Source organism: Brienomyrus brachyistius, chromosome 15 (genome assembly GCF_023856365.1).
Source record: "Brienomyrus brachyistius isolate T26 chromosome 15, BBRACH_0.4, whole genome shotgun sequence".
Taxonomy (NCBI): Eukaryota; Metazoa; Chordata; class Actinopteri; order Osteoglossiformes; family Mormyridae; genus Brienomyrus; species Brienomyrus brachyistius.
In genome coordinates this window covers 15,003,517-15,030,824 of record NC_064547.1, presented here as the reverse complement: position 1 = coordinate 15,030,824, position 27,308 = coordinate 15,003,517, and the positions used below count along the sequence as shown (strand labels likewise).

Genomic DNA, 27,308 nt, shown 5'->3' with positions numbered 1-27,308 from the left:
AAAAGTGAAAACGATAGCAGTGCAAATACACAGGGGTGTACTCCGTCAGCGAATAACAGTGGCACGCTTTTGGAGTGATTTTCCCACTAGCGTGGGAGTGTGTGAAAGTGGGGTGCGCGTGATGCTTCTAAACTCACCCCGGGAGGCTCAGGGCTGCCTCATTGACAGATGCCATCCTCGGTGATGTAACCAGTGTCCCCATTGTTCTACCGCCAGGCTGGTGTCACTGGTAGTACGCTCGATGTCAGGGGAAAACAGGACCGCAGTTCTCCAATAATGAGCTTTGCGTGGCAACAGGCTCTTACTCGCTGTCAGTCTTCTGGATGAAGTGACCGCATGACCGTCGGTCTTCAATCTTCTTGACTCATTTTAGGTCTTGAAGCCACGGCGTGTCGTGCAAATGACCCCGCGGAGCAAAGTTTTGATTTCCCAAAGTCTTGATTGTGCAGCTAACAACCGCTGGGGGGTATTATAACCCCGTTCGTTTCTTTTAGACACAAGCGTGAGTGACAGACCTAAGGCGATATTATGCCCTCTGTCGGAGAGCGAAATGTAAAATTTACTTCACACACACTCAGAACATTATTTGGCATTAAAATCACGCCATCTACCGTCACATCACAATAAATGTCTTAACGTTAATATTTGTTTTCACAAAGGGAAGCAAGCACATCGAAAAAGTTTAAATAATTTTATTTTGACACAATCATATGACAAATTCCATAACAGTAAATATTGTCCAGTTTAATACTCCCGTCCATCTTCCATTTGCTTAACCAGAGCGGGGTCACGGGGGGGCTGGGATGGGACTCAGGCAGCACAGGGTACAAGGCAGGGGTACACACACCCTGGATGGGATACCAGTTCAACATAGAGCATGCAAGCATAGACTATGGAAAATTCGAGATGGCAGTAAAATCTAACAATCTGTCTTTGGACTGCAGGAGGAAACCCACATGACAAGGGGAGAAATGCTAACTCCACACACACACACACACACACACACACACACACACACACACACAAACAGCAGTGGTGGGATCTGACCCCCCAAACTTGGAGGTGAAAGGTAAGACTACTACACAGCAAACCACTGTGCTACCTCGAGTTTAAGAAAATTAATTTTAATACAGCGTTCATTTCATAACATTGGCTTCGACGTTGCATTGACCTGATGTTACGTTAACTATTTACAGGAAGAAAAGTTTTTACAATTCTATGAAATTCCTTTCAACGAAACTTTTTTGCCCTCCTAAATTTAATCTTGCATTATTAATTATGCCCCGTACAAAAAAATAGTTTACAGCTGAGGTGACTTTAACCTTTACATCAATTACAGCGAGTGCATAATATTTACAAAGAGCCCTGGGGCCTGTGTCACGTAGGCGGCTGCGGGGCCTCCAGCATCTCCATGAGGAAGGTGTCGATGGGGGTGTCGCCGATCAGTTTGAAGAAGAAAAGGTGCTCGAGACATTTCAGTCCGATGGAGCGCAGGGCAGGCAGACGGAGCAGGAGTTTGGCAAACCTGCAAAGGGGGGGAAGCTTTGACCGTAGTTTTAAGAAGCGATGCTATTCCAGTATGTTGAAATGTTGGGGAGAGCCGACCCCCTTCCCTTCCACCCTGCTCTTGACGGATTTTATGACCGAGATTTTAAAATAATGTGGTATATCCCACTACTTTAAATCTGTACATAGTACGAAACCACTGATTTCCCACTGCTATTAGTTGGGTGACTAGTTACACATAACAGCGTCACATAATTAAATTACAGGTATCCCTGATTTAACGTCTGAATTACGTTCTGCATAACAGACCGTTAAACAATTTAGACGGTGATCGCATATTACATTTGAAAAGTAACCTTCCCAACACTGCCCCTAGGAAGGAAAGGATGCCGTGGGACACGTACCGACCAGGTTGCTCCGGGTATTTCTGCTTGGTGTAGGACTCCAAGGATGCATACACCTTCTCTCTCAGACTCTCGACCTCAGCTGGGTTGGACAGCCCTTTCGCATCTGCAAGCCGAGCACATTCAGGTGACATTCCAACAGATTATTTAACTAGCAGCCATCGGTGGCTTGGGACGGCTGGACACGTGTAAGACCTCAGGAACCAAAGGAGTGTCGTGACCACGCACAGCACCTCTTAGGGATGACATGAACCAAAAGCTATGGGTTAGGGATTTGATGAAGTTATGTGGAACGTTTTTAATGCTCGTTTCAGCTTGGTTTAAACTTAAAACCAAAAACAAAATCAATATAAGAAACTACTAGTATTTGGTTTAAGAGTCTGTACTAATTGTCATTTTCTGACGTTCCTTCCCTAGAGAAACCTGTATACATGGTGCTAACCTGGGTTGAAGAGGATGACAGCTCGCAAGCATCCCAGCTCTGTCTTGTCCATCTGCATGTCTTTCATCTTGGACACCAGTTCTGTGAGAACTCTGCAGGAAATGTATGAAATCTGTTTATGTTCTGTTGTTTTGGGTGCTTGACAGTAATGATCAAAACACTGTTCATGTGCGAAGGAGGATGTGAATTTCCGCAGGCTGCCCTGACTGCGTTACACAAAAACAGGTTCATCACAATGGGCTTTCTAGGGTCTGCAGTCCAAAACTAAAACAATGTCTGGTTATTTCAAAAACAATGTTCTTGTTTACAATATAACAGAGACAAAAGGCCCATGTTTGAGGAGCAATGCATTTAAAAGATTCCCTGTTGATATGTATTCCATGTAGGGGCGGGATAATAATTTGAGTTCGTATCACCTACCACTAATTCCATCTTAGGAGCAGGAAACTGGTGGGGGGGGGGGGGGGGTTATAAAGGTGATAATCTGTCACTTTTGCTTTGAATGCAGGAACCAATTATAGTCAGTGTTACAATGCGTGACATCACACCATAAATCTGTTCTAAGGTGACTGACATATTACTATCTAAGTCCAATACAATGCAGGATCGCATTTGTATTTGCGTGATTTTCAGTCGGAGAGAACAGCACCACATGAACTACAAAGCCAGACGGTCTTAGCGAGAAACACGACTTGCATGCAAAAACCAGTGAGCGAGAAACGGCATTTCTGTTCCCATGTATGTCATATAATGTTCACTGAAAATAAAATATCTTTAACTTTTGGCTCTTTGACTGAATGGGAACAAACCCAGCAAACCCAGACCTTTCCATGTCCAGCCATGGGTTCCAGCTTCCCTTTGGGAAATTGCAAACCAGTCCAAGCCCAGGGCCTCCTCCCAGTGAGGGCTGGATGGGAACATCCTAATATTCTGTTTTTCTCATGACCTTTGCAATGAGCTTCTACACTGTGCGGAGGCCATACACACACCTGTCAAAGATGGAGCCCACCCCGGCGCTGTGGGCACTGTTACGGTGCACGTGCAAGCCAGTGGCCAGCAGGATGCCATCCTTCACACTGACGGAGCGGTGAGAGAAGGAGGCTATGAGCAGCTCATTCCAACCTAGAGGACAAATAAGCACAGCTGAGGTCAGTCCAAGCCAGCTGTGGCTAGTTTTGGGTCCTGCCCCTGGCATACGGAATTAACTGAGCTATGCCATGGCTAAAGCACCGCAGCAGCATAGGGCGCCCCCTGCAGGGCAGTGAAGGATATAAAAACTGGAAAGCTGACGCATACTAATAGAACAACTGCATGGGAAAATAACAAGGGCTAAGGGTAAACGTAAAACTTGAAATTAAAGTCTTCATGTTAATACTCAACCTGAAATGAATGGCTTCACTGTGCATGCAGAAAACTGAATGCTGTCCTAAGAATCAAGTACCAAAATGTGTACTAGCAAGAAAAGTCAGAGAAGCACATACTGAGTTATCCATCTCCACCAGCAGAGGGAGCTATATCCACACAAAAAACCCCAAGGCTAACCCTCACAATGTGACACCTGAATCAATGAATTGAAGAGCATATTTTGATGTTTTATATAGCAGGCATTTTTTGTGAAGTAGTCCATGGTTCTCTGACAAAGGAATGAAGGGCTCATTCGATTACCCACCTGCTCGGAGGAGAATGACTTGATCGTCCAGCTGTAGCTCAGAGAAGTGCGGAATTCGCTTCGCCCACTCCACCAGCGTGAAGAGCTGCTTGTCTGCTGCCTGGCAAATGTTGGTAACAGGGTCATTGGACTGCCCAAGACAAAGAGAGGCAAAATGAGGAAACCATCCATCTTCCTTAACTGCCGGTCCAGTACAGGGTCGTGGTGGGCTTGGAGCCTATCCCAGGAAGCACAGGGCACGATGCAGGGGACACCCTGGACTGGATGCCAGTCCATCACAGGGCACACACACACACACACACACACACACACACGCACACACACACACACACAGTGTCATAATATAAAAACAAGTGGTGTTTTGTAGCAAGCGCACAGTTTTCAGAACATCAATACTGGTTTTCTATTATGTTCCAGTTAACACTGCCTGTTAGGGTAGTTATATAGGTGATATTAATTAATAATCGAGATATTAATTAGGCGGTCAGTGGACACGGCGCCATGAGCAGTTTACCGAGTTGCCAGGACTACCGCCCACGCAGCTTTCCGTTTTCGCCTCCACAGCCAGCTCCGCATCCAGGATCTTGTCCACAGGCATGTCCTCGTTGAAGCCATAGGTGGACTCCACCTCACTGTCACTCCTATCTTTTCCTCTCTGTCTCTCCTCCTGTACTGCTGAAGACACAAAGCAGCGGCTCCAGTCACATTCCGGAATCCACATGAAAAGACAAACTCGCAACCTGAAACAAATGTCTTCCTGCAGCAGATCACATAGACATAGACGTGTGTGTCTTCACCAAAGCCTTTGTCAGTTAGTCCCCACAGTTTGAGCCCAGTATAGGAAACAAAAACAATGACTAAACTGGACAACAGAATTCAGAAAATGGGCATCAAAGAAGGACTGAAGATGCACTGAAGGTCTCCAGGAGAACATCCGCCTAGTTTAACATTAGCTCGTAAAATGAGATTCTAATGAAAACAAAAAACCTCGTGAAGTTTTGAATCCAACTAAGCCGTATCCTACCCCAAAACCTAACCCTAAATAAATGTCTACCAAGGATTAATAATTAATAAACAACCAAGCCAAGCAATATTATTAGTAATTAGTGGAATAAAAGTTGCTTTAATATCGGACAGTATACAGGTGCTAACATTAAACAATTTAAATTTTAAAGGAATTCCCAGAAAAAAACAGAACCTGGGCTGTTTAGTTTCTTTGTTAATTAAGGATAACTGGCCAACCTGAAGCGACATTGCGGCGGTATTCTTACTAGTACATTCTAAATGTGATTTATACTGTCACACTTACATGCCAAACAGCCCAGCCTCCCTATCTCCATTGCTTGGGGATCATCGTATCTCTGTTTCCTAGGTACTGCGGTCTCCTTGCCAACACTGCTGAATCCAGTGACGGCGGAGCGGATCTCACCTTCCCTCTTCATCCCCATGGCGAGGCACTTCTGGTAGCGGCAGTACTGGCAGCGGTTCCTCTGGCGCTTGTCGATCAGGCAGTCCTTGCAGTCCCGGCATGTATAGGTGAGGTCTTTCCTAATGGTCCTCTTGAAGAAGCCCTTGCAGCCCTCGCAGCTGTACACGCCGTAATGCTTCCCTGCTCACAGGGAAAGAGGCACTGAGATGCACACGGATCTGGAGCGGGGACACTGCCACACGGCATGCGTCCGGAAGTCGGACATCTTTGTGGGTATTTCCAGAAGCCGGATTGATCGGTGATGCCTGTTTTGGAATCTGGCACAGAGAAGAGGACTGACATGTTTGTGTGGTGAGAGTCACTGCCGTTACCTGAGGATCGGTCCCCACAGATGGCACAGATGTGCTTGGTCAGGGACCCAGGACTGGCACATTGATAGCTGTTCAGGTTCCCCAGGGTGAGAGGTGGTTTCACATCCGCCGTGTTGCAGACATTCATCGAACTGATCTTAGGGGGCAAAGAAGGCACATGAGACAAGTGGCCATCGTTTCGATCATGTGATCGCCCGGGAAGGGAGCACATATTTGCTCAGTGTGCTACAATCCAAAGTACGTTACATGGTACTGGGCGGCTTAAAACCACATACATGAAACCAGAAAGTTTTAAACCCAGGACATACTCTACCGTAGATAGAAAAATCTAAAAGATTCACTTAACCTGGTCCCTCAGAAAATTATCCAGCTGTATAAATGGGTAAAATACCTCAGTATACTGGATAAAATCATCAGATAAGAGCAAAAATACCAACATAAATAGACAGAAACAACATAACGTGCCAGCAATTGTGTCGCGTATGAAACGCTCCTTTTGCTCGAGAGCCGATCAATGTCACGTTCAAAAGCACTCGGGCAGTGGCCTCCATCTGTGCTGTCCCGCTGTCCCCAAGGAGCGGACTAAGTAGATATAATGAGAAAATAGCAGGCTGAGTGAGTAGAGTGGTGAACTCCAGCATGCCAGACGGGCATCATAAATACACAGGATTAAGAGCGCTAAGGGCTATTGTTTGCTACACATGGCTCCCATATTACCTTATGTTGCTGTAATACTGTACGTATGGTAAAGTAACATGTTTTTCTTTAGGATTCCCTTCATGTATGTAACCCTTCAATCTATCGTAACTACTTGTCTGATACAGGGTTGCATTTAGTCTGAGGCAAGGGACACACTGGAAGCCAGTCCATCGCAGGGCAAATGCACTCGAACAATCAAACCAGAGACACCAACTCACATACCTACAGGTCTTTGGACTACAGCGGGGGGTACACCCAGAAAAACACATGGAGAACATGCAACCTGCACAAACACTGAGCCAGCAGGGGAAATATAACCTGCAACACTAGAGGTGTGAGGCTACAGTGATGCCCTCAGAACCAGCCTGACAGTGGTCATCAAAAAGCACATGACGGCCAACCTCAGCTGTAGGCTGATATACGCCCACAATCCCAGCATTTCATAAGAACCCAGTGTGACAGTAGCAAAGGCCTGATCATGGCCTGAGGGCAAACAGAACCACGTGATGCGTGGACTTTATTCTGGTTTAACAGAATCAGCGCCAACGGTGACAGCGGAGGGGGAACATGCAAGGAAACATGACAGGCGCTGGGTCATGAAGGAAAGGGGGAGTGGGACTGGAGATCAGGGTCTGGCCACATTTTCTGGGACCAAGGGAAATGACACAACTCAGTCTTGTAGGACTGGTAGCAACATTCAAGGCAGTAAAAAGGTTATATCTACAAGGATTGGATTGAGGTTAGACAAATGGGGCCCTGTGCTAATTGATGTGTCAATCTGGATGCCAAATTGTCAGAGAAAAGCAATAAAGGCATGTTGACAAAAAAAAGGACATAAAGACAGCAGTAGATTCTCTGACCGGCTCTGAGTGTGATATTATATAACAGCCCATAGGATTATAAGGCAGGTAGTTCATGAAATTGAAACTTGACTTTTCTCCTGACTAGCAAGTTGACTCGCTTGAAAAAGAGAAGAGAATAAAGCATGAAACCGAGGAAGCAAGTGAAAAGGCATTCAGACAAGGCGCAGATCACGTCACTGCCGCATTTTCTAGATGACATTTACTAAAAAAGTAACAGTGTTGATTTACTTTGCAGTTATTTTCAGTCTTGTGGGACTCGTTAACAGATGGGAGCACAGGCGACTCATGCATTTAAAGAAAGCCAGCACCACAGCGCCCCCCGTCCAACCCACGAGGCCTTACCTGTGCACTGTTTAGGGTCCCAAAGCCGATTCCAGGAGCGGAAGGCAGACAGACGGATGGGGAACCAAGCGATGAGGTGATGACAGAGTAGGGGGAGGCTAACCCGTTCATGGGGGAACCGATAACGCCTGCGGGGGAGGAATGGTGCCGAGAAGGGGCTGTCGAAGTGCTGATAACGGAAGGATGTCCCAACATGGAGCTCATGGGCGGCTGGGTGGGGGGTGAGTTCATGGGCCCGGGGGAACCTGCAAATTAAACCACAGCACATGGCCCCAAAGTTCAACAGGAACCTTCACTCAACAGAAGAATGGGCGCCCATAACTCTAAGACTACGGACAAGAGGAAAGCTCCTCTACTTATGAACGAGATATGTTTTCCGAATGGCTGTTCATAATTTGAAATGTTCGTAAGTCGTTATTCAACATCATTTTAAGGGTATATGCAAATACAAAGCACTAGGATGCTGGGAGTACGCACGCTGCACTGCTGCGCGGCGGGAGTAGCGGCCAGAAATCGTACTACCCGGAATTGGTGCGCAGAAAAAAAATTGATGATGCGGACAGGAAAAGGGAGCCCAATGAACAGAATCTGGACTTACAGTCCTCGTCGTTTGTATGTCTGAAAGTTTGCAAGTTTAAAGTTCGTAAGCAGAGGAGCATCTGTATAGATCCAAACATAAAGTTTGCAAAACTTCCCATTCGTTATTATCTAAATACCAAGAAAAAACTTTTTTTTTTTTTTTTGTCATGGCCATCAAAAAGTTCAGTGTACAATTTTTGAAACTTGCCTCAAACCACTAGGTGTGGTACCAACAATCAGCATTTCAAATCATGTAGATTATGCATCTTAGATGGTAAAATGCTGAGCTGTACAGTAAATTAACCTCTTGACCTGGTCTGCATGTTGTGTGTATTCAGATCAGATGCAGCCACTAAGGGTGATCGTTCGTGAACGATTTGCGTGCGTTCGTGAATGATTTGTGTGCGTTCGTGAACGATTTGTGTGCATTCGTGAACGATTTGCGTGCGTTCGTGAACGATTTGCGTGCGTTCGTGAACGATTTGTTTGTGAGGAATGGGTCCCTTACAGGAACAATACACTCACATTCACTTCCCTGCACTTCCTTCTTTTCACTCTTCCGCTTATCCTCAGAAATATGACATGAATGCTGCTTCACTCCTCGACTATGGCCAATGAGAGCCAGTAAGGCATGCAAGTTTGGGCTGTAAGTGAGCATATGATTGGCTGGAAACTAAACCTGGGAATGTATACAGCCACAGTGAACGTACAACCACGAGTGAGTCAGTGAGCCAGATCATTTGGCTCAGAAATAAGAACTGATTTTGTGTGCACATATATAATTTATATTATGTATTTACGCATTTATAATGTATTTATACCATGCAGCCAAATGGATCCAACTGTGTAAGTTGCTAGTGGTAGCTTTTGGGAAACGCACACCAGGACCAGAACGAAAGACCCGAAGGAGTGAATGAGTTGATGAGTGAGTTGGTGAACAAGAGTCTCTCCATTCCTTTGGATCTCTCGTTCTGAATGAGCGACCAAAAGGAGTGAACAAGCTGGTGAGCGAGTCGGCGCATGAGAGAGCAATACCTCAGTCATGACTGAAATGCAGCATCTCCTGGTGCAGTGTACATGTGCAGTGACTTCCCATATTCGGCAAACTGGATTTCAGAAATGCAACATTTTCACGATGTAAAGTTTTTTAACCAAGGTTTGCTAGCGTTTGGACTCATTAGCTGATGATATGATGAGCTGTTGGGTTTTGTGTTTTTAACAAACATGAGTAGCTAAGGTACAATGCTGAAACAAACTATAATTCACTAACTAATATTATTTATATCAAATGACTTATTGGTGGTATTTAGCTTACTCCTAAGCACAATTTAGCCTAAATAAAAGGCAATTTTTTACATACTGGAACACAAGTGTTTCTGATCTGTTTTACGCAAACAGGAAGTGCCACTGAAGAAGTTGGTGAATGAATCAGAACAAATATTTTAGGTGAACTGAATCAATCTGTGACCCAGAAAAAAAATAAAATTCACCCATCGCTAGCAGCCACTACAGCGTTACAGCAGGTAACGGGTTGTTTCCATTCTGTATATATTCAGTATTGGGATGAGGCAGAGGGGGACCAACTCCCTACACATACGCACACAGCCTGTGATGTAGCCCCTCAATAGCACTATCTTCCATCAATAGTGAAATCCCAACTATCCAGCAGGATCTCCAGCCATCTTTCAACTGCTTATTCTAGTCAGGGCCACCTGGAGCCTATCCCATGCAGCACAGAAGGAGATCTCCGTTCCATCACAAAACAGATACACAATGGGCAATTTAAATACACCAGCTAACCTAACTGCATGTCTCAGGACTGCACAGTACAGGAAGAATATACAAAGTCCATGTACAAAGAGCTTATCTGAAATTCAAACCCCTAACCCTACAGTCGTGAGACATCAGCACTACCCGCCTTTATCCAACTATTAGAGAAACTGGGGAAGATTAAGTAATACACCCTCCATTTACGTCCCCTTTTAAACTTCTCACATAGCAGTATGTCCTTTAGGACATAATAAGCTGCCACAATCCAAATCTTTCTTGCGTATGAGATCGTTTGAGCGATGGCGCTGATCGGTAGCATACATCTGTTTATCTTACACGTCAAACTCAGACACGATGTTACACAGAAACGGTCCCCCTGATGGCTTTCTCGATGGCTGGCCTTAAATATTTTACGCCTATAAAATAAAATTCCACCCTACCAAATAGAGGGAAATAATGAGTCATTTTCTTCTGCCTACATTTTTGTAATAAGTATTAATATACTTAAACGATTGAGACGGAAATCAGCAGGTTGGGTCAAGTCAATCACTCTGGCATTTATATACTAAGAACCAAAAATTCCTCCCCCCCAGATGCCCTGAAAAGGTTTCACATTTCAGCGATGACAGACCGCGCGCGTATCCAGGCCTGGTGGATACATGGAGTCCCTATAGATAGTCGCACGGCGGTTCCGTTACTGAAAACCGGGCGGCAGGAACAAACGGAGCACTTGGGCTTCTAGCCAATGGCAGGCTAAGGTCAGCAGACCGGGACGCAACCCGGCCGCCCGCGGACCGGCGGCGCGTGGTTTACTGCGGACACGAGGCGAGTTTACCGGCGCGTTTCATGCCCACGCGCCAAAACGCGAGCTGCCCGTTGTCGCAAAATAAAACGCCATCTACGATAGTGTTTGCTAACTTTATTCGTAATTAATTACTGCGCAGACATCATACTCACTTTATTGCCAAGGAAAAACCCCGAAATGCTGTATCAAACAACCCAATATCGATAGAATTGGGAACGGAGTCAGGAGGCTCTCGTTTCGGCTTTTGGCGCAGCGCGCGGGATATAAATATTAGGATTAGTAATAATTATAAACAGCTTAGACACAAAATACCGTTCATACTAACGCTCTGTATCAGACTATTTTGTCAAACCTGACGGAATCCCGTATCAGCGCGAACCAAGCGACTTTTGACCGGAGAAGTCGAATCTGAAAGGTCAGCACAACCATAGTAATTATCAGGTTAAAACATACCGTATCTGGTCTCTGAACAGTCCCTGGAGTTTACCTTACAATAATCATCATTATGTCTCTGCTTTTATAAATGTAAATGTACTTCGCTGCAACATACTCCAGTGCAGATGCTGAATAAGAGGAATTCCTAATATGTCTGAGAATAAAAAAAAATAGGCCAAAACAGTGACCTTTTGAAAAATGATTTAAGCTGTTTCGCCCTAAAAACGGGAAAAAGTGACACTTTCAGCTGCTAGTTTTGCATTGCTTGCTTTACTTAATTACGATTGTCATCATCACAAACGCTACACCAAATGAAAAGAACCAAGCCCATGTTTCAGAAATCATTCCAAGGTCCTGAGCACGGTGAGATGAGCAGTCACATTCATTTATTCCCATATATACCCTGCAGATGCCCAAGTTACCTTCAGAATAATACAGGAAAAAAGAAAGAAGAATAACTTGAAATAAGAACTGAAATCGTAGTTGTGTACTGCTCTTCTGCAACTCATCCCCACACAGCATTAGTTGTATGGCAGCCCCTCCCCCCAACACATTCCCCCCCCCAAACTTTCTTAAATGTAATCATTTCTTTCCTAAATGAGGCTGATGTCTGATCTGCCGTGCTGCTAAATCCTCTTACACCCGGTAAGTATATCCAACCTGTTTATCTGAAGGCTGGCCAGCTGTCCTTAGTGGGGGGGCTGGGGACCTTGTCCATGTCAAGCTGAGAGGCCCCCCCCACAAGGCCCGGGACCCAAGACATTAAACCACACTCTAATCCTTTAAGTATGGGCAGTGCTACTGTACAACACAACCCTCTTTTTTGACTTAACGTTGCTTTATAGCGTACAGAGCAACCCCTCTCCCAACTGGTACAGTCGTATATATGTAATACATGTTTGACAAAAAACAGACACGAGAGAGAGATTCTGGATGAAAATACATACTTCATACTTCAACTCACTTCAACTTAGAATGAGAATAAATCTGCAGCAACTTCCACAAATATGCAGCAGTTAATACAGTTTTCACAATTCTGGACATGTAGGGTTAGGGTTAGTCGTCCTTTTTTTCTCCAAACAGTTGGAATGCAATGCTGTGGCCAGGCAGCAAATTATATGTGACAGTGATTTATGAGAGTTTAAAGATGTGAAAGGCTGACAAGAGAGTAAAACTAATTCTTTCTTGGCCATTTTACGAAGGTTTTTGCTCCAGCCTCATTGCTCTTGAACACTTTATCAGCTTAATTCAGGTTTTTCCCCTGTTTTTAAATGACAAAGCACATTTCCATCTATCTCCAAATTAACTTTGAACGCATCTATCTTAACTGTCATAATGTGGAGAAAGTGTTGTAGTTTAAACATTGCACATAATTATCTGAATGGGTTAATAATTATCTGATACACAGTATGCAGTTATAAATGTTTTTTTTCCAACCATCTATCTTCATTACTGCTTACTCATTGCAGTCACCGTGAGCTTGCAACATACCCCAGGAAGCAAAGGACAACGCTGGGGAACACCTCAAATGAGATGTCTGTCCATAGCAGGCTACGCATTCAGAAACATAGTCACACACTGTGGGCAATTTAGAGAGACAAACTTCAACCGCAAACCGCAAGTCTTTTGACAACAGGAATAAGCGTGTATAACTCCAAACAGAACTCCAGACACGCAAAACCAGAGGAGGAATCAAACCCCAATACTGGAGATGTGAGGTTGCAGTGCTACCTACTGAACCACGATAAATACTTAGCAAAATTGTTATAAGTGAGCATATATGTGGAAAGTGGCTAATATAGATACAGTTACAAGAAGCCTCTGTCACCCCTTTTTATAAAGATCTATTTTCTGGACCTTATGAGCTATATGCTGAAACACATGCTCTGGGAATGGGAGGAATAGCTAAGCTCAAAATAGCATCTTGCAGATGACCGGCGATGATCTGCAATCATGCTCATGTAGGAAGCAGTGTGTTGTGCACGATGGACACCACCATGTTTGCCAAAGACTAAGGGACTTATGTTTAAGTAGGTGACCACAATGGTTTAAATGCATCTGTGTGGTTAACCAATCCGCAATATGTACAAAAATGCGCATAATTTACTATGAAAAGCTTGGGAATTCTTTGAAAGCACAGTGAGCTTGATTCGTGTATTCAGGAGGTGAAGAGTTGGCAGATCGGAAGGCAGGACATGGAATGAATTACATAACAGAAAGGCAGTCCTGACGGTTTAAGTAGTCTGATTAATGTTTAACAAAGGAGGCTCAAGCTGAATAAAGGCAGATTTCTTCATATGAATGGGGCAGGCGAGCCACCCCTTTGAAGGGCTAATTTCAAAAGCTGAAAACTACAATCTAGCAGCAAATACAGAGCTTCTCTTTTAATGATGAGTGCGGTGGGCAGACCCAGTCCCAGGAGGGGTTAGGCAGGAATTACCATGCCTCACGTTACTAAACGGACCATTTTTCTGTACAGTTGAAGGGGTAGCTGAATGTTTTTGTGGAGCTGCTTTGAAGATGATGCACATCGTGTTATGATGTATGAATGCAAAATATAACTGTACAAATCAGAACCCTCTGAAGCCCCAAGATGATCAAAAGTATTTATCTGTAGATTGAAAAGCATGTTTTGGAAATGTAAATCTTGAATGATATATTGGTTAATATATCGGCATTGGCCTATATTTGATAAAAATCAAGACATCTGGATCGGTCTGATGTGTCAGTTTTGGCCAATATTTCCGTCTGATATTTAGAGGTTATCAATATTCAAATTTTGGAGCACCACAGCTAAAGATATTACTAAAATAATGCAGATGATTGCGTTGAACGATCACCCATTTTCCATAGTGGAGGATGGTGGATTTAGCTAGCTCATTCACCAGTTAGAAGAGTATGTCTCCCCCTTTCATAAAGACAGTTCTACACCGGATTACAGGCAACCCGTATGTCAAATGGATCACAAAAAGTGGGAAGGACTCAGGGGGGGCTGGATCCTGTCAGGTCCTTTTTGACAGATGCCTGCTATAATACCAAGTTCATTTGATATGACTGGGCAAAGAGGTGCTGTTAACCAGCAGCACATGGTCATCCAGAAGATATCTCATCAGTTTAAGCGTACCCAGGTGTTACATGACGCCAGGGTTCATGGAAGCCAGGGTTGCGAGCAAACCGGGAACACGAGCCCCCATAAGAATTTGCCGGCAGCATACCCGTCACACGGGCCTTGGCGCTGAAAGCCGACGGACAAGCACGGCGCGCGCCAACTGCAGGGCCAGGTGGTGAGTGGCGTCAAAGTTTCTACGGTGACAGAGGACGTTTGCACTCTGCCAGGTGGCAGGAGCCCCCAAGGGATGAAAACAGAACAGACCACCATAGCCTTGCAAAGTCACTTAGCGGTGAGTGATCAGGCCTCACATGCTGACCAGTCAAACTGAAAAAGACTTAGTACTGCGTCAGTCTAATATACAGACTGCAAAATAACAAAAACCTAATGATAAATGACAGCATCGTCTTATAAATTAGACTGAGCACAAAAATTAACTGGCCAACTTACATGACAAAAAAACATTTTTTTTTTGCAGTGTCTATGACTTTGTCACCAAGGAGACCAGACTCGATGGCCCGGCGTGGGCGAAGGTGAGTCTGGTGCAAAGCAGCCAGATGGATGAACGCTGTGGGACAAGCTGTCTGCACCAGTGGCATAAGATAGGCATCGGCGCTTGGTCTAGGGAAGACGGGACAGCTAGTGCCAGGGTAGGATGACCGGTGGAAGGGTGTGCTTCAAAGATCCTCATCTCAAAAGGGTCACACTGCAGCCTGTGTGGTACTTAGAACCTGAAACATGGTAACCGGCACATCCGCCAAACTAGTGCCACACGAGCAGCACTTCTGGGGAATTCTCAGGGCCGCACGGTGAGAAAACTAGCAGGGCAGCTCAGGCATGAGAATCATTCCCTAGAATCGGAGGGCAGATCCAGCCGTTTTTCAGCCATGAATGGATTATTCAGCGATAGTTAGTCATTAGGCAGTACTTTTCTGGTAGTTATCTCCAATAGTCATACACAGTGACTAACATAAAAAGGTACACGATCCTTCTTTAGACACAACGACTCACTGACCATTGAAAAAGGAAGAAACCAATAAACAGGTCTTTCCCTGTGATGAACTAGCATCCCATTTATCGTGTCCCCTACCTCGTGCACTGTGAATCCTTAGAGTGACTCCAGACTGTCCACAACTTTGTAGTGGAACACATTACATACATTGAATACTGGAAGAAATTATATATATTGAATATATTTATACATAAGTCACACTGTGCAAAAGTCTTAGGCAGTCAAAGAAAATGATGTTTAAATGATCTTTTTGTTTTATTTGCAATATTTAAAACTATTGGTGCTCTTCCACTGTCACCAGTAACCGAGCTGTACCAGAGCTGTACTGCGCACTGATGGTTTTCCATTGTAAATAATCTAAACCGTACCTGAGCCGTGCCTGCACTGACCTGGCCCTGCTTAACCTGCATGGCCAAAAGCATGTCTGAACCGAGGTGGTTGCATCACCATCACCTGATTGGCCGAAATGCAGGGAGATACCGGTGTTCTATACATGGATTATCTGAAGGGAAAAAAAGGTATATTCAGTATGTTCTTTATTAGTCATAGCACACATCGTGATATATCGATGCATTACCCATAACTTGGAACTTGAAAATTTCAAACCATCTACTTTATAAATTACTATAGAATAGCTGGTGTTTGACGCTAATGTAAGATGGTGGTTCTCACATATTTGCAAGCAGCAACTGGTAAATCATGAAGTACACAGAAAAGTACCACATATTTTTCAAAGTGTGTCAGCTTAGTCATTTCAAAACCCCTCCTAAAATCACTACAGTATTTGCAGTATAATATACCCATGTATTTTTTGACCCAACCACTACCCTGCCTTGTTTGGCTAATCAATACCTCAGTGAGTTATTTAACTAATTAAGTTAATTCATTGATTGAGTTTGTAGTAAAATGTAATGAAGACATGGAATGGCTGGGGTACCCCTGAGGAGAGGTTTGGAAACCAAAGCCTTGTTCATGTAGCCTTTCAGATCCAGACATCAGTAACTCTTTGGAGACCAGAAGAAATTCTTGTTCATTTGTATTGTGCTACTAATAATTTGCAAATATACTCTTACTAAATATCCTTAAATATTTTCTTTGACTGCCTAAGACTAGGTACTGTATATAAAATGTGGTCATAAAGATAACATAATGATAGGATTTGTAGATTCACTTTGCACTGTATTTACTGTCAACACCAGTAAATCAATATACATTCACGAGCCACATAATTACGTTTTGGTCAATGACACACCGCATATACAGTGGGGATCTCATAAGCTTATACTGTAATGGAACTGAAAATTTCCTATCACCTACTGATGTGTCTAATGTGTTTGTGGTGATGCTGGTGTAACCAAACTACTGCGCTGCCAGTATAAAGTACAGCACATACCATTATGTACATAATGTTTGATAATGATAATAACTGCGTAACTGCTTTATGTATTTACTGTACTTTTATCATATATTTAGTGTATTCTATACTTAAAAAAAGTGTACTGTAGTCTAGGTGTATAGCAGGGTAAACCATATAGGTTTGTGTAAGTACACTCAATGATGTATATAATGACAAAATTGCCTAATGAAGCATTTCTCAAAACGCCTCCCCATCGTTATGCGACACACGTCTGTAATTTACTTTTTGTGTCTGTGATTTTTGTGTCTGCTGGTAATATAATTTAAGCACTTTTCAAAAGTGACCAGATGCATCCTGAGTACATTGTTATTTGCACTGGTTGTGAGCCACTAAACTCACTACAGCCCGTATCAGCCAACCGGCTGTCAATAGTCAGGGAAGCGTCCGTGTGCCTCCGGCCAATCAGGCTCCACGGCCTTCAGCACTGGGCATCGCAGTGGGGAGGGGCGTTTGACAGTGGGGCTGCAGGATGCCGGGGTGGAGTCTGTGCCACTTACTGCATTACTGAGATTATCCTCAGATTAGTCTAGGGGGAGCAGTTTATTGCAAGCAGAGCAGCTTAATATCCCACAGGCCACAGGTGTCAGTAAAATGAGTCAGAAGCACCTGTTGCTGTTTTAGTTTTTATTCTTAAATAGCAGATTTCTCTATAATCTTCCAGTCTTTTTTAGCTTCAGTGATTTTCAGGTTCAGTCACCCTCATCATTACCCTGGAGATTTGTCTACCTGGAGTGTTTTTTATGAGTTACTATTTTTGGGAGAGGATTAGGTGAGCAGCGATGAAATGGGGCCCTTCTTATTTTTCTAGTTTAGGTCTTCCCAGTGTTTGCCTGATATAAGGACAGATGAATCACCAGCTGGGACATAGAGTCAAAGTTCAGCCTGTGCTGAGCACAATGGCTTCAAACTTGAACAAGCGCTGTCCCTTGAATATCATCTGATGGGCTGTTCACTTGCATCCTCATCTTTCTGTATAATAAGCAAGATGACCACAGAAATGTCAGCGATTATGTCATTTGAGAGAGAGGCATTCACTGAGGTACAAATGGATTAACAGGCAGTTCAAGAGTGCAATCTTTTTTGAAAAAATATAACAGAACGGACTGCTTTATATATATATATAGACCGGCTGCAGAGAACCAAGAGCCAACAACTGAACAGCAGTGCTCATTTAAAGGAGCACATTAATGACCACTGACAGTGCAAAAACATCTCCGCTCTGTGAAATTGTAAAGCATTCACAGAAAACACAAACACTGACAACAAACAGAGGGTCATGAAAATACTGGCCTTTAAGAAACAGCAAGACCCAGACCACCACGCTAAGAGTAAAGAGTAAAAACATCATTAGATAACTGTTAACAAACCATGACCTCCCACATCAAGCTTCAGCATTATCTAAGGAGAAGCTGATTGTAGAGTGGACCCCAAAATGAGCAGGGTTTTTAGATGCATACCTAATTCTGCTGTATTTTTCCCCAAACACAGTTTTATTAAATACATAGATATCAGAAGAAAAACATTATAACTCGTAAATGCAGATGAAATGAAAAATTCAACTGCAACTTTATTAATGGACGGGCTTATATAAGGACGTAACAATGTCCTATAACGATTGCTATTTTGCGTTCCGAAATGTGACACGTATTCTTTCAGCTTTATCTTGCACTCTGTCTTGCAATGAATAAAAAGAAAATTGCCCAGAAGGAGAGAATACCAAGCTTACATAAAAGCACTGTGTGAGCAATAGAATTAAATACACTACAGCTCCTTTCCAACAAGCCCAAAGCAAAAGTGTAGGTTTGGTTTCAGCATTTGTAGGGACCAAATCAGTCCCGAGCCCCCCGCCCTGCTAGACACACATATAGTACGCCTACAATATTGGGAAGGACATGTCCCTACCGTCCATAACCAAATCTATGCCCTTGGCCCAAAGACAACTCATAAAACAGGCTGCACTGTGGAGCAGGCATGTTAAATCGCACCCTTAGGCCTTAAAATAGACTCAGATTCAGAAAGAATTTGCTCTGAAATGTTATGCTTGGTAATGTCACTGAACACAAGCTATTGAAATATCACCTGTCGCCCAGTTTTTAAGGTGAAGACGCAACACGAATGGACACATCTCAGCATGTTCTAGCAGAATGTGTAGCCCTTACCTTCAGCTGAATCCATGTCTGAAATTAAACATTTGCCATATTGACTGACCAAACCACTTATCTTGCCGCATTTGACTGTCAGAATCAGAACATCGGATCAAAGACCTGAGAACCAACAATATGTAGACAAAATGTAATTCGATGCAGATCTTTAACGTTTTGGGCAGTGGTGGCTTGATGGTTAGGGAAGTGCACTTGTAATTGAAAGATTGCATGTTTGAATCCCTGACCAGCAAGGCACCACTGAGATACTCTGAGCAAGGTGCCGCCCCCAAGCACTGCTCCCCAGGCGCTGAATTAGCTGCCCCCTGCTATGTCACATTGTCACATATGGGATACAGAGAATGCATTTTGTTGTAGTGCACTGTGTGCTGTGGTGTGTCAACAATGACAATTAATGACTAAGTTTACACAAATATAGCATAAGATACTCCTCATACACTGCATAAACCCAGTGGATTTACTATGTAACAGCAAACACATCAGATACATTGTAATGGATTTATTACATATTAAGTCCGGGGCTTTAATGTCCTGTTAAAATGCTCAGCTATATATATCCTTTATTTTTACATATTCTTTTAAATTAATATTCTATGGGATGGTGCATCAGCTCAACAGGCAGCATTGGGACTGGGGCTGTGGGAGTGACCAGCGCCATGTGCGGAGTGCCTGTGTGGAGTGCCTGTGCAGAGTGCCTGTGTGGAGTGCCTGTGCAGAGTGCCTGTGCGGAGTGCCTGTGCGGAGTGCCTGTGCGGAGTGCCTGTGCAGAGTGCCTGTGCGGAGTGCCTGTGTGGAGTGCCTGTGCAGAGTGCCTGTGCAGAGTGCCTGTGCGGAGTGCCTGTGTGGAGTGCCTGTGCGGAGTGCCTGTGCAGAGTGCCTGTGTGGAGTGCCTGTGCGGAGTGCCTGTGTAGAGTGCCTGTGCGGAGTGCCTGTGTGGAGTGCCTGTGCAGAGTGCCTGTGCGGAGTGCCTGTGTGGAGTGCCTGTCATCTGTGTGTAGGTACTGCAGGCTTCCTCAAGCTCCACCTGTTTTTTCACCCAGTCAGGTGAACAGGTTACTGTAGTTTCATGTATGACCAAGTGCATGACTCGCTGAAAATTCTTGCGTTTAATTTACTCAGGATTCTCACCGACAAATAATGTGAAAGCTTACACTGCTACTTCATAGAGAAGCCTATGATTATAAAAACAGCTCTGACTCACTGGTGATTGGCAGAATAACCAGGGGAACCTCACACTGCACCTCTTAAATTCTCATATAGTTAAGACAATTGTCAATAGTTGATGCCACAGTCAATCGTATTGCTGTCAAACACAAATTAAACTAACCTAACCCAGAAAGCTAATTATAAATGACACGGCTGACAGTATTTTGGAATTATCAAGCTGAATTTAAAATAACATCTGGCTATATCTAGCTCGATCTGAGCGGCATAATGGATATGTCATGAGTAACATCAGAGTCTATATCAAAATGCAAAGCTGCCCCACAAAAATGTACTACAACTGGACACAATGTCAATTTTCTATTTGCATTCATCTTCCTTTATTGTTCCTGAACATAATATACCATATACTCCACTAGTTATGTGTATTACATACATGAATGTTGTTATAACTAATGCAAATTATACATGGAGTCCAGTTGAAGTACGGCCACTACTCGAAAGACCTTTCACGGTTCTGAGGTGCTTGCCCCATGGCATCCCCCAAAATTTCATTTCCTCCACGGCGCGGAACACAATGCAGGTTAACGTAGCGGTTGGCTGTGGACAGTTTGGAGACGCGTGAGAATGGCCATAAATAACAAAGCCGCAGTTAAAGCGCCAACCTCTGACCCAGTCGGAAAAGGCAGAGCAGCGAGCGGCTGACTTTTCCACGGGCACATCCTCCTTGTCAAGAAACTGCTGCGGGACGAGGACTCGCTAAACAGATAAGAAGACGGCGGGATTGACATCTCGTCTAAAGTCCACTGGCGCAGTGCCGCGAGTCTGCAACTCAACAGGGAAAATGCGACTTAAAACGCACTGGAAACAGACGATCAAAGACGCAACGAAACATCAGTACACTTACTTAGGTGCCGATATCTGTCGTTATTATCCATCCTGTGTGAACTATTGCCTTGATAGTTGCGAGTGCGCCGTCACAGAGAGCAGCATCTCTCCGGGATCTTCCCTTCGGCCCCACTGAACTCTCCCAGCTACTGAACTCTCCCAGTTAACAGGCTGGCATACACGTGGGGCCCTGCAAAGGGGGTGGCGAAAGAGGGGATTCTCCCAATGACGGCAGAATAGCGTTCGCTGTCGTACACTTAGCTACGACAAAGCAGATGCAGTACGCCGGTGAGCTGTCGAACCAAAAAAGAAGAAAAGAAAAATGAATACAAGAAGAATATACGATTCCACATTGTACGTGATCATTTTCCTATAAAATGTTAATAATTAAAATAAACATGAATAATTTCCTTTAGACTATTTAATGTACAACATATTATATTTTACAGTGCGTTTCTGAGATTTTTATAGATGCAATTGGTATAATAGGCCTAATAATAATAATAACAACAACAATCAAAGTTGCTTGAAAAACACGCGTCAGAATTCAGAAATGATTTCCAGTGTTTTCAATGTAAATTCTGCCTGGGGTTGGTCTGGAGACCCCTTTGAAGTGCCCCAGATCTTTCCTCAGAAAAAGGGGTCATTTAAGGGTGAGCTCTCAGTACCTCAGAAGGTTACGCAGGAGTCACCGGTATTCACAGTCTTGAACTCTGTTTTGTCGGAGCCTCCGTGTGGGATGAGCACTCAGCACAGTCCCCCTGCCAGTCTTTCAAATGGGAAATCAGCCTCAGCTAGCCTCCTAGTAAAACAGCCCATAAAGGAACACAGGAGGATGCTAACAAAGATGAATAGGTTTTTTTCCAACTCATTCCACACTAATCAGCCCTTTTCATTTGCCCATCCCATTAGTTAATGTAAATTCATTAAAGTCAAAGAAACAGACTAAAATGGCAATTTATCAATTTCTCCTTTGTATCACTAATGGAAGCAAATGGTTTGGGGCATTTGCTCATATTGTTATAGGCCTATTTTTTTCTAGCTATAGATTTTCAAAATCTATATGGACCCCAAAAGACATTGTTTAAATAAAAGGACAATAAATACCGCAGTTAAAAAGAATAGGCCTCTTACAATCTTATACCTTTATTTAATTTATATACAGATATTTATAGAACTGGTAGCGAAACAGATAGTAGTTAACGGTATGATCGACATCAATGATCACGTTCCTGAACAAACTGGAAGGTCATTCTTTCTTTGAACGGACTGAATTACGTATCTCTCTTAAGACAACAAAATCTCACCCAATGCGCGAAATGGAAGTTAACTCAAGAAAATCAGTGCAGTGACCATTATAATATCGTTTACTTAAACGAAAGCCTAATTTCCATTGCAGCCGCTAGAGTCGCCACCAGCTCAAACCCAAAAGGACTCCGCCAGCCCCACAACGAGGAAGCCCCCCGCCCTCTCCCCCGCCGGCACTAATCTTTTGTATTCATAACACTATCGCAACCCCAATATCTCAACTAGCATAGCAAACTGAACCGCCTCCCAATCGCACCCATGCTGTGTAAAACAGCAAAAAAAAAACTGCAAAAAATACGCGTTCTGCAAACGTGATCATATAATTGGTCTCAAAGATCAGAAAAGGGATGCCTAGCTGTTATTTTCAGCATTTTATGTATATTTAACGGCAATCTTTCGCTCAGATTCTGTTGTCTTTGTATATTTATTTTTCAAGATATGAAACGTCTTGCAGCACGCAAGACGCATAATTCTCGCTCGGCTTCATTACGATAAAGTGGAAGTGAACAAGGGTGACCCCCTGGAACTCCCTTACTCCGTTTGTTACGCGTTTATTACTTAAATCGCAAAAGGCAGGACAATAAGCGCGTCTCCCGTTTCTGCTCACTATTCATTCTCTCCGTCAGTGTTAAACAGTAAGATGTACCGTGATGTGTTATGCTGTCTAATACTGGCTTCTGATTTGCCCGATTTTTGACAATCTGTGGTCAAATACTGGTCCGTGTGTTTTAAGGGAGCTACAGCAGAGAACAAGTGATGCCTGCAGTGACTATGGATTCCAACAGCATCTTCTCTGACGGAGAAAACCACACTACATTCCTGTATGTGCCTGAAGATGTAAAGTACTCATAATTTTGTTTTTGTTCCTGGTAAGTAGGTGGGGGGAGGGGGGGTTGATTTGCTACAGAGGGGAAAGGGCAAAAATAAAAAAAACTACAGTTACCCAAGTATGTCAAAATTACATACACATTTGTGTCAACACCACAGTTAGTTGTGCTTCTGAGCTGATTCATCCTAAAATACATTATTCCTCTTAAAGTCAGGCCTAGATGTTGATCACTGGTAATGATTGTTTCACTGGCGATTTCATTGCAGTGTAAATTTATTGATGCTGAACATAAAATGATTCATAACTTTACTTTAAATCTGTTAATGAGCATGTGCTGTATATCTGTTCCCCATGAAGAAAGGCCAGTTGCTGTTTGTGTAAGATTTGTTCACATGCTGGGGATGTGCGGACATTAGTCGGAACATCCACTTCACTGGCGTGGGGTACAGCTGTTAATCATTCACCATGGAACTGAAGGTCCAGCTCCGTGGATTTGACCTCCACACACCGTCCAGAAGATCAGCAACCCAAACCTCTGGTCCAGCCAATAGAGGCCACAGAGAGCAGAGTGACATTGTATCTTTCTATGTAATGTGGAGATAAATTTGCCCATGGTCCTGCATGCAATATTCACATAAAAAATATGTCGGCATTATGATCAAAGGTACTAAAATAATATAATTAAATCTAGTGACACGAATACAAAGTCATTCAATAAACTACAATGGTGATGTAAAGTAACTTAAAACTGGTACTATGTTGGTCATAATGGGACCAAGGAGAAACAGTTTTTAAAAAAAAATTTCACAAGTATGCAAATTAAAAAGTACAAGAATAAAAAGAAGCATGACTCATGTGACTGACTTTGGTCATGAAAATACTGAATGAACTGAGTGAATGACTGAACTCAGTCACTGCAGCCTGATTTGATTGATCTCAATTTTCCCACATAAGAAATAAGGCTTGCAGTATAAAACATCGCATTTTACTATTACTGTTTCTGATGAAAGCAGGGAAACTACTCTAACACATTTACTGCACCAACACATTAACTTTGTGTTTGGAAATATTCAACAAGACGCATTTCACATACTAGGAGATTGTTTATCCAAGTCAAAATACAGCCCACAGCATAATATAAAATAAATAATATATACATCAAATAACATTTTCATACATTATGCTGACTATTGTATTTTATGGGTTACAACATATCCAGTGTGAAATGTCTGTTCCTAGACAGCATGAGATTTTCTCTCTGGAGAAAGAGGGAAAAAAAGGAGAATATGAAGTATTAACCCAAACACATGACTAATCCTATCAACAGACAGACTCCAGCAGAATTACTTAATGGGTCACTTCTGGGAGATCCCATGAAAGACCACCTCAGGTTAAGCTAATTCTGTACTTAAGACCCCCAGGCTTCAGTGTGACCGGCATGACCATTTAAGAAGCAGGCTAAAATTGAGCTTAAGGATATATCACAGGACAGACGCTGTGGTAATTACCCCAGGGAATTCTTGTTGCTATGGTGCATATACATTTACATAAGCTGGTTTCTTTAACCAGTTTAAATCTGTCAGTATTACAAGGGGTACGCGCGCTAGAGTTTAGCTTCTCCATATGTAGGCCTACTTCTTAATGGCATGTTTCATTTCGAATTTTGACTGACAATCAAATCAATAATTGTTTTTATGTCCTTCTTTTGAAAAAAAGGCCTACTTGTGTTATTTCGGGACTTCGTGAATTATTTGTACTTTGTGTTATTTGAACATGGTCAACGCAGATTAATTATGTTGGTAAATTTTACTTATAGTTTGTAAATTACATTGCCGAAAGATTAACATTTTAATTGCAATGAGAATTTCGTTCAAATACCTAGAATATACTTCTAAAGGGTGTACTTAGTAAATCTATAAATATTTATCATTTAAACGTGCTTGATATTATACATTATGGAATTAAGCACAAATCATTAAGGAACAAGTCAGCCAGAACATTAGTGAAAAGAATAGTTTGCTACCACCTAGTGGGTGGCTTGAAACAAACACGGAATTATGTACAATACTCCAGTAATTATTTTTTTAAAGTCTTCAGCAGTTTTATATCATTTTATAAATGACGTTACCATTGATGTGTTCTTCGACAAACCAGATTCCTAATTATATAAACATACAGTAAAACGTTCCGCGTTATAATTTAATACTTTTACATCTAGAATATAGAATAATAAAATAGCACGTAACAATGTATCCATAAAAAGTTTTCTTGCTAAGATGTTATTACAACGATACAAAAGAGCCTGCTACTTCAAAAAACCTTTTTCAGCTGCGCCCATCCAGTTAGGTAATAATAGGACAGTGTAGTTTTGATTAAAACATCGGAGCGGCAATACTGCCTGGATACATGTAGGGGTACGTTTCACCTTCAGCCACCCGCGCCGCTAAAACGGCGCAGATAATGTAACACTTCCCTACCCGGTCAGCTGAACCCAGCGGGTGCTTCTCAAAGCCAAGTTAGCGCCATCTGTCCGGAATGAGAGCTTTCGTGTGCGGCTGGCCCTGTCCGTGCCCCAAGCTTTATTAACCGGCCGTAACATTTTCACTGCATGCGTCCTTATCGGAGACGACGGCTCCTCTGCCCTGCCGGAGCGCAGTTAAGACCTGTGAAGTCTCGATGACAAAGATGTTCCGTTTTGTGCGCATATAGTTCAGGTAAATTCATAATGCATCTCTCCTGTTAAATTTTATTTTAGTCGTTTTCCCTCATATTACAATCTACGTCTGAACGACAATAAATTCACGTGTATGTCACGTGTCTCAGAGCTGTTCTGTGCCCAGCAATTAAATAGGCTTACTTGACAACTGAACTGGTGGACATACCCAAACTTTTTATTGATGTTCCCCAGTAACGGAGAATAAAAATCTCTTATAAGATCCTCTATGACCATAATGTGTAGACACTGCATATTTTGCTATAGCCAAAATATAAAAAAGAAAGCCAAAATCCACTGTGAAGTTGTAGGCTATGAGAGATATTGATTATTTTCTATCCACTCTTAAAAAGTAAAACTCAGAACAAATATTTCTTTTATTAAATCAAGCTCAGAATCTGCCAGAGGTAACAGTCTATGTCAGGTTCTGTTGATGACAGGACAGATCCAATCTACGTACAGGAGCGCCACAAAAAATTTTGGAACCCCATGAAAGGACATCATTTTGGGCGCCACATTTTGAATCATCCTACCCCCCCCCCCCCCAACTTTACTGAACCCTTGCCCATTTAAGCAACATCCATCCATCCATCCATCCATCCATCAATTTTCTGAAACGACTGGGTTTTGGGGAGACTGGAGTCTATCCCAGATGCTACTGGCGCAAGGCAGGGAACAACTGAGGATGAGGCACCAACCCAATGCAGGGTATATAAACAACAGAGCAACAGAAATTGCATTTCCATAAGAATTTTGCTTTGGGAAATAATAATAAGTTAATCTTTGGTCTATGACACCTTAAGTAAAAAGTTTTAATAATTTATATTTTCCATATAAATTTACATTGTGATATATATATTTTTTTTTATCGTATTGAAGTCCCATCTTTCCATCTAATGTTACTAATAACTCTGCATACATGCTGTTTTTGCTCATGTTAATTTTTTTATTAGAGCTTGATGGAACCAAATTAAATCAGTAGCAATATAACTCATTATAGTTCCAATGAGGTGCAAGTTATAAAAACATGAATTAATTTTATTGGAACTGAATGAACTACAGACATGTATTTTTCAATAAAAATAAATCCTCGACTTGATGTGATCGCGATATTAAATCAAGAACTCATTTCAAGAAATTAAATTACAAGCTCAGTCCTCTTTTTTAAAAAAACAATACCGGTTGGAATAACTGCATATTGAGAGTATTTATGGATATTGATTTGTACGCGAATGTTCATACCTTATTACTGAAGGCATAAGTAGATATAATATCGTCTTCTCGTTTGTGAATATAAGTCACACGTTTCGTACAGTTCCGTCTCGGGCTCCCCCAGTAAAGTTGGTTCTTTGTGCATTTTGTCCTCGCGCCAGACCCGTAATCTCTGTAAAC

The 27,308-nt window shown here is 42.7% G+C and overlaps 1 protein-coding gene across 3 annotated transcripts; it reads right to left on the bottom strand.

Moving 5' to 3' along the window:
• Positions 1-677: 677 nt before the first annotated feature.
• Positions 678-21,240, bottom strand: rxrgb (retinoid X receptor, gamma b). Of its 3 annotated transcripts, none has more exons than XM_048977467.1 (10): positions 21,086-21,240; positions 7,726-7,970; positions 5,822-5,957; positions 5,451-5,630; positions 4,536-4,696; positions 4,022-4,151; positions 3,342-3,474; positions 2,353-2,444; positions 1,911-2,016; positions 678-1,525 (listed from the first exon to the last, which is right to left on the bottom strand). In XM_048977467.1, exons 1-10 carry the CDS (start codon positions 21,114-21,116, stop codon positions 1,378-1,380), a joined length of 1,362 nt encoding a protein of 453 aa, XP_048833424.1. In that variant the 5' UTR covers positions 21,117-21,240; the 3' UTR covers positions 678-1,377. The 3 variants fall into 3 exon arrangements, with proteins under 3 accessions (XP_048833424.1, XP_048833426.1, XP_048833425.1); XM_048977469.1 differs by having other exon boundaries at positions 4,022-4,121; XM_048977468.1 differs by having other exon boundaries at positions 4,536-4,693.
• Between the last annotated feature and the right edge of the window lie 6,068 nt (positions 21,241-27,308).

Excerpts from the sequence above, each read along its gene's own strand:
- rxrgb (XM_048977467.1), bottom strand. The coding sequence starts at position 21,116 with ATGGATAATAACGACAGATATCGGCACCTAA. Across the intron at positions 5,631-5,821 it reads CTGTGGGGACCGATCCTCAG|GGAAGCATTACGGCGTGTAC; the intron begins GTAACGGCAGTG and ends CCCTGTGAGCAG. Across the intron at positions 3,475-4,021 it reads AGTCATTCTCCTCCGAGCAG|GTTGGAATGAGCTGCTCATA; the intron begins GTGGGTAATCGA and ends TTTGTCCTCTAG.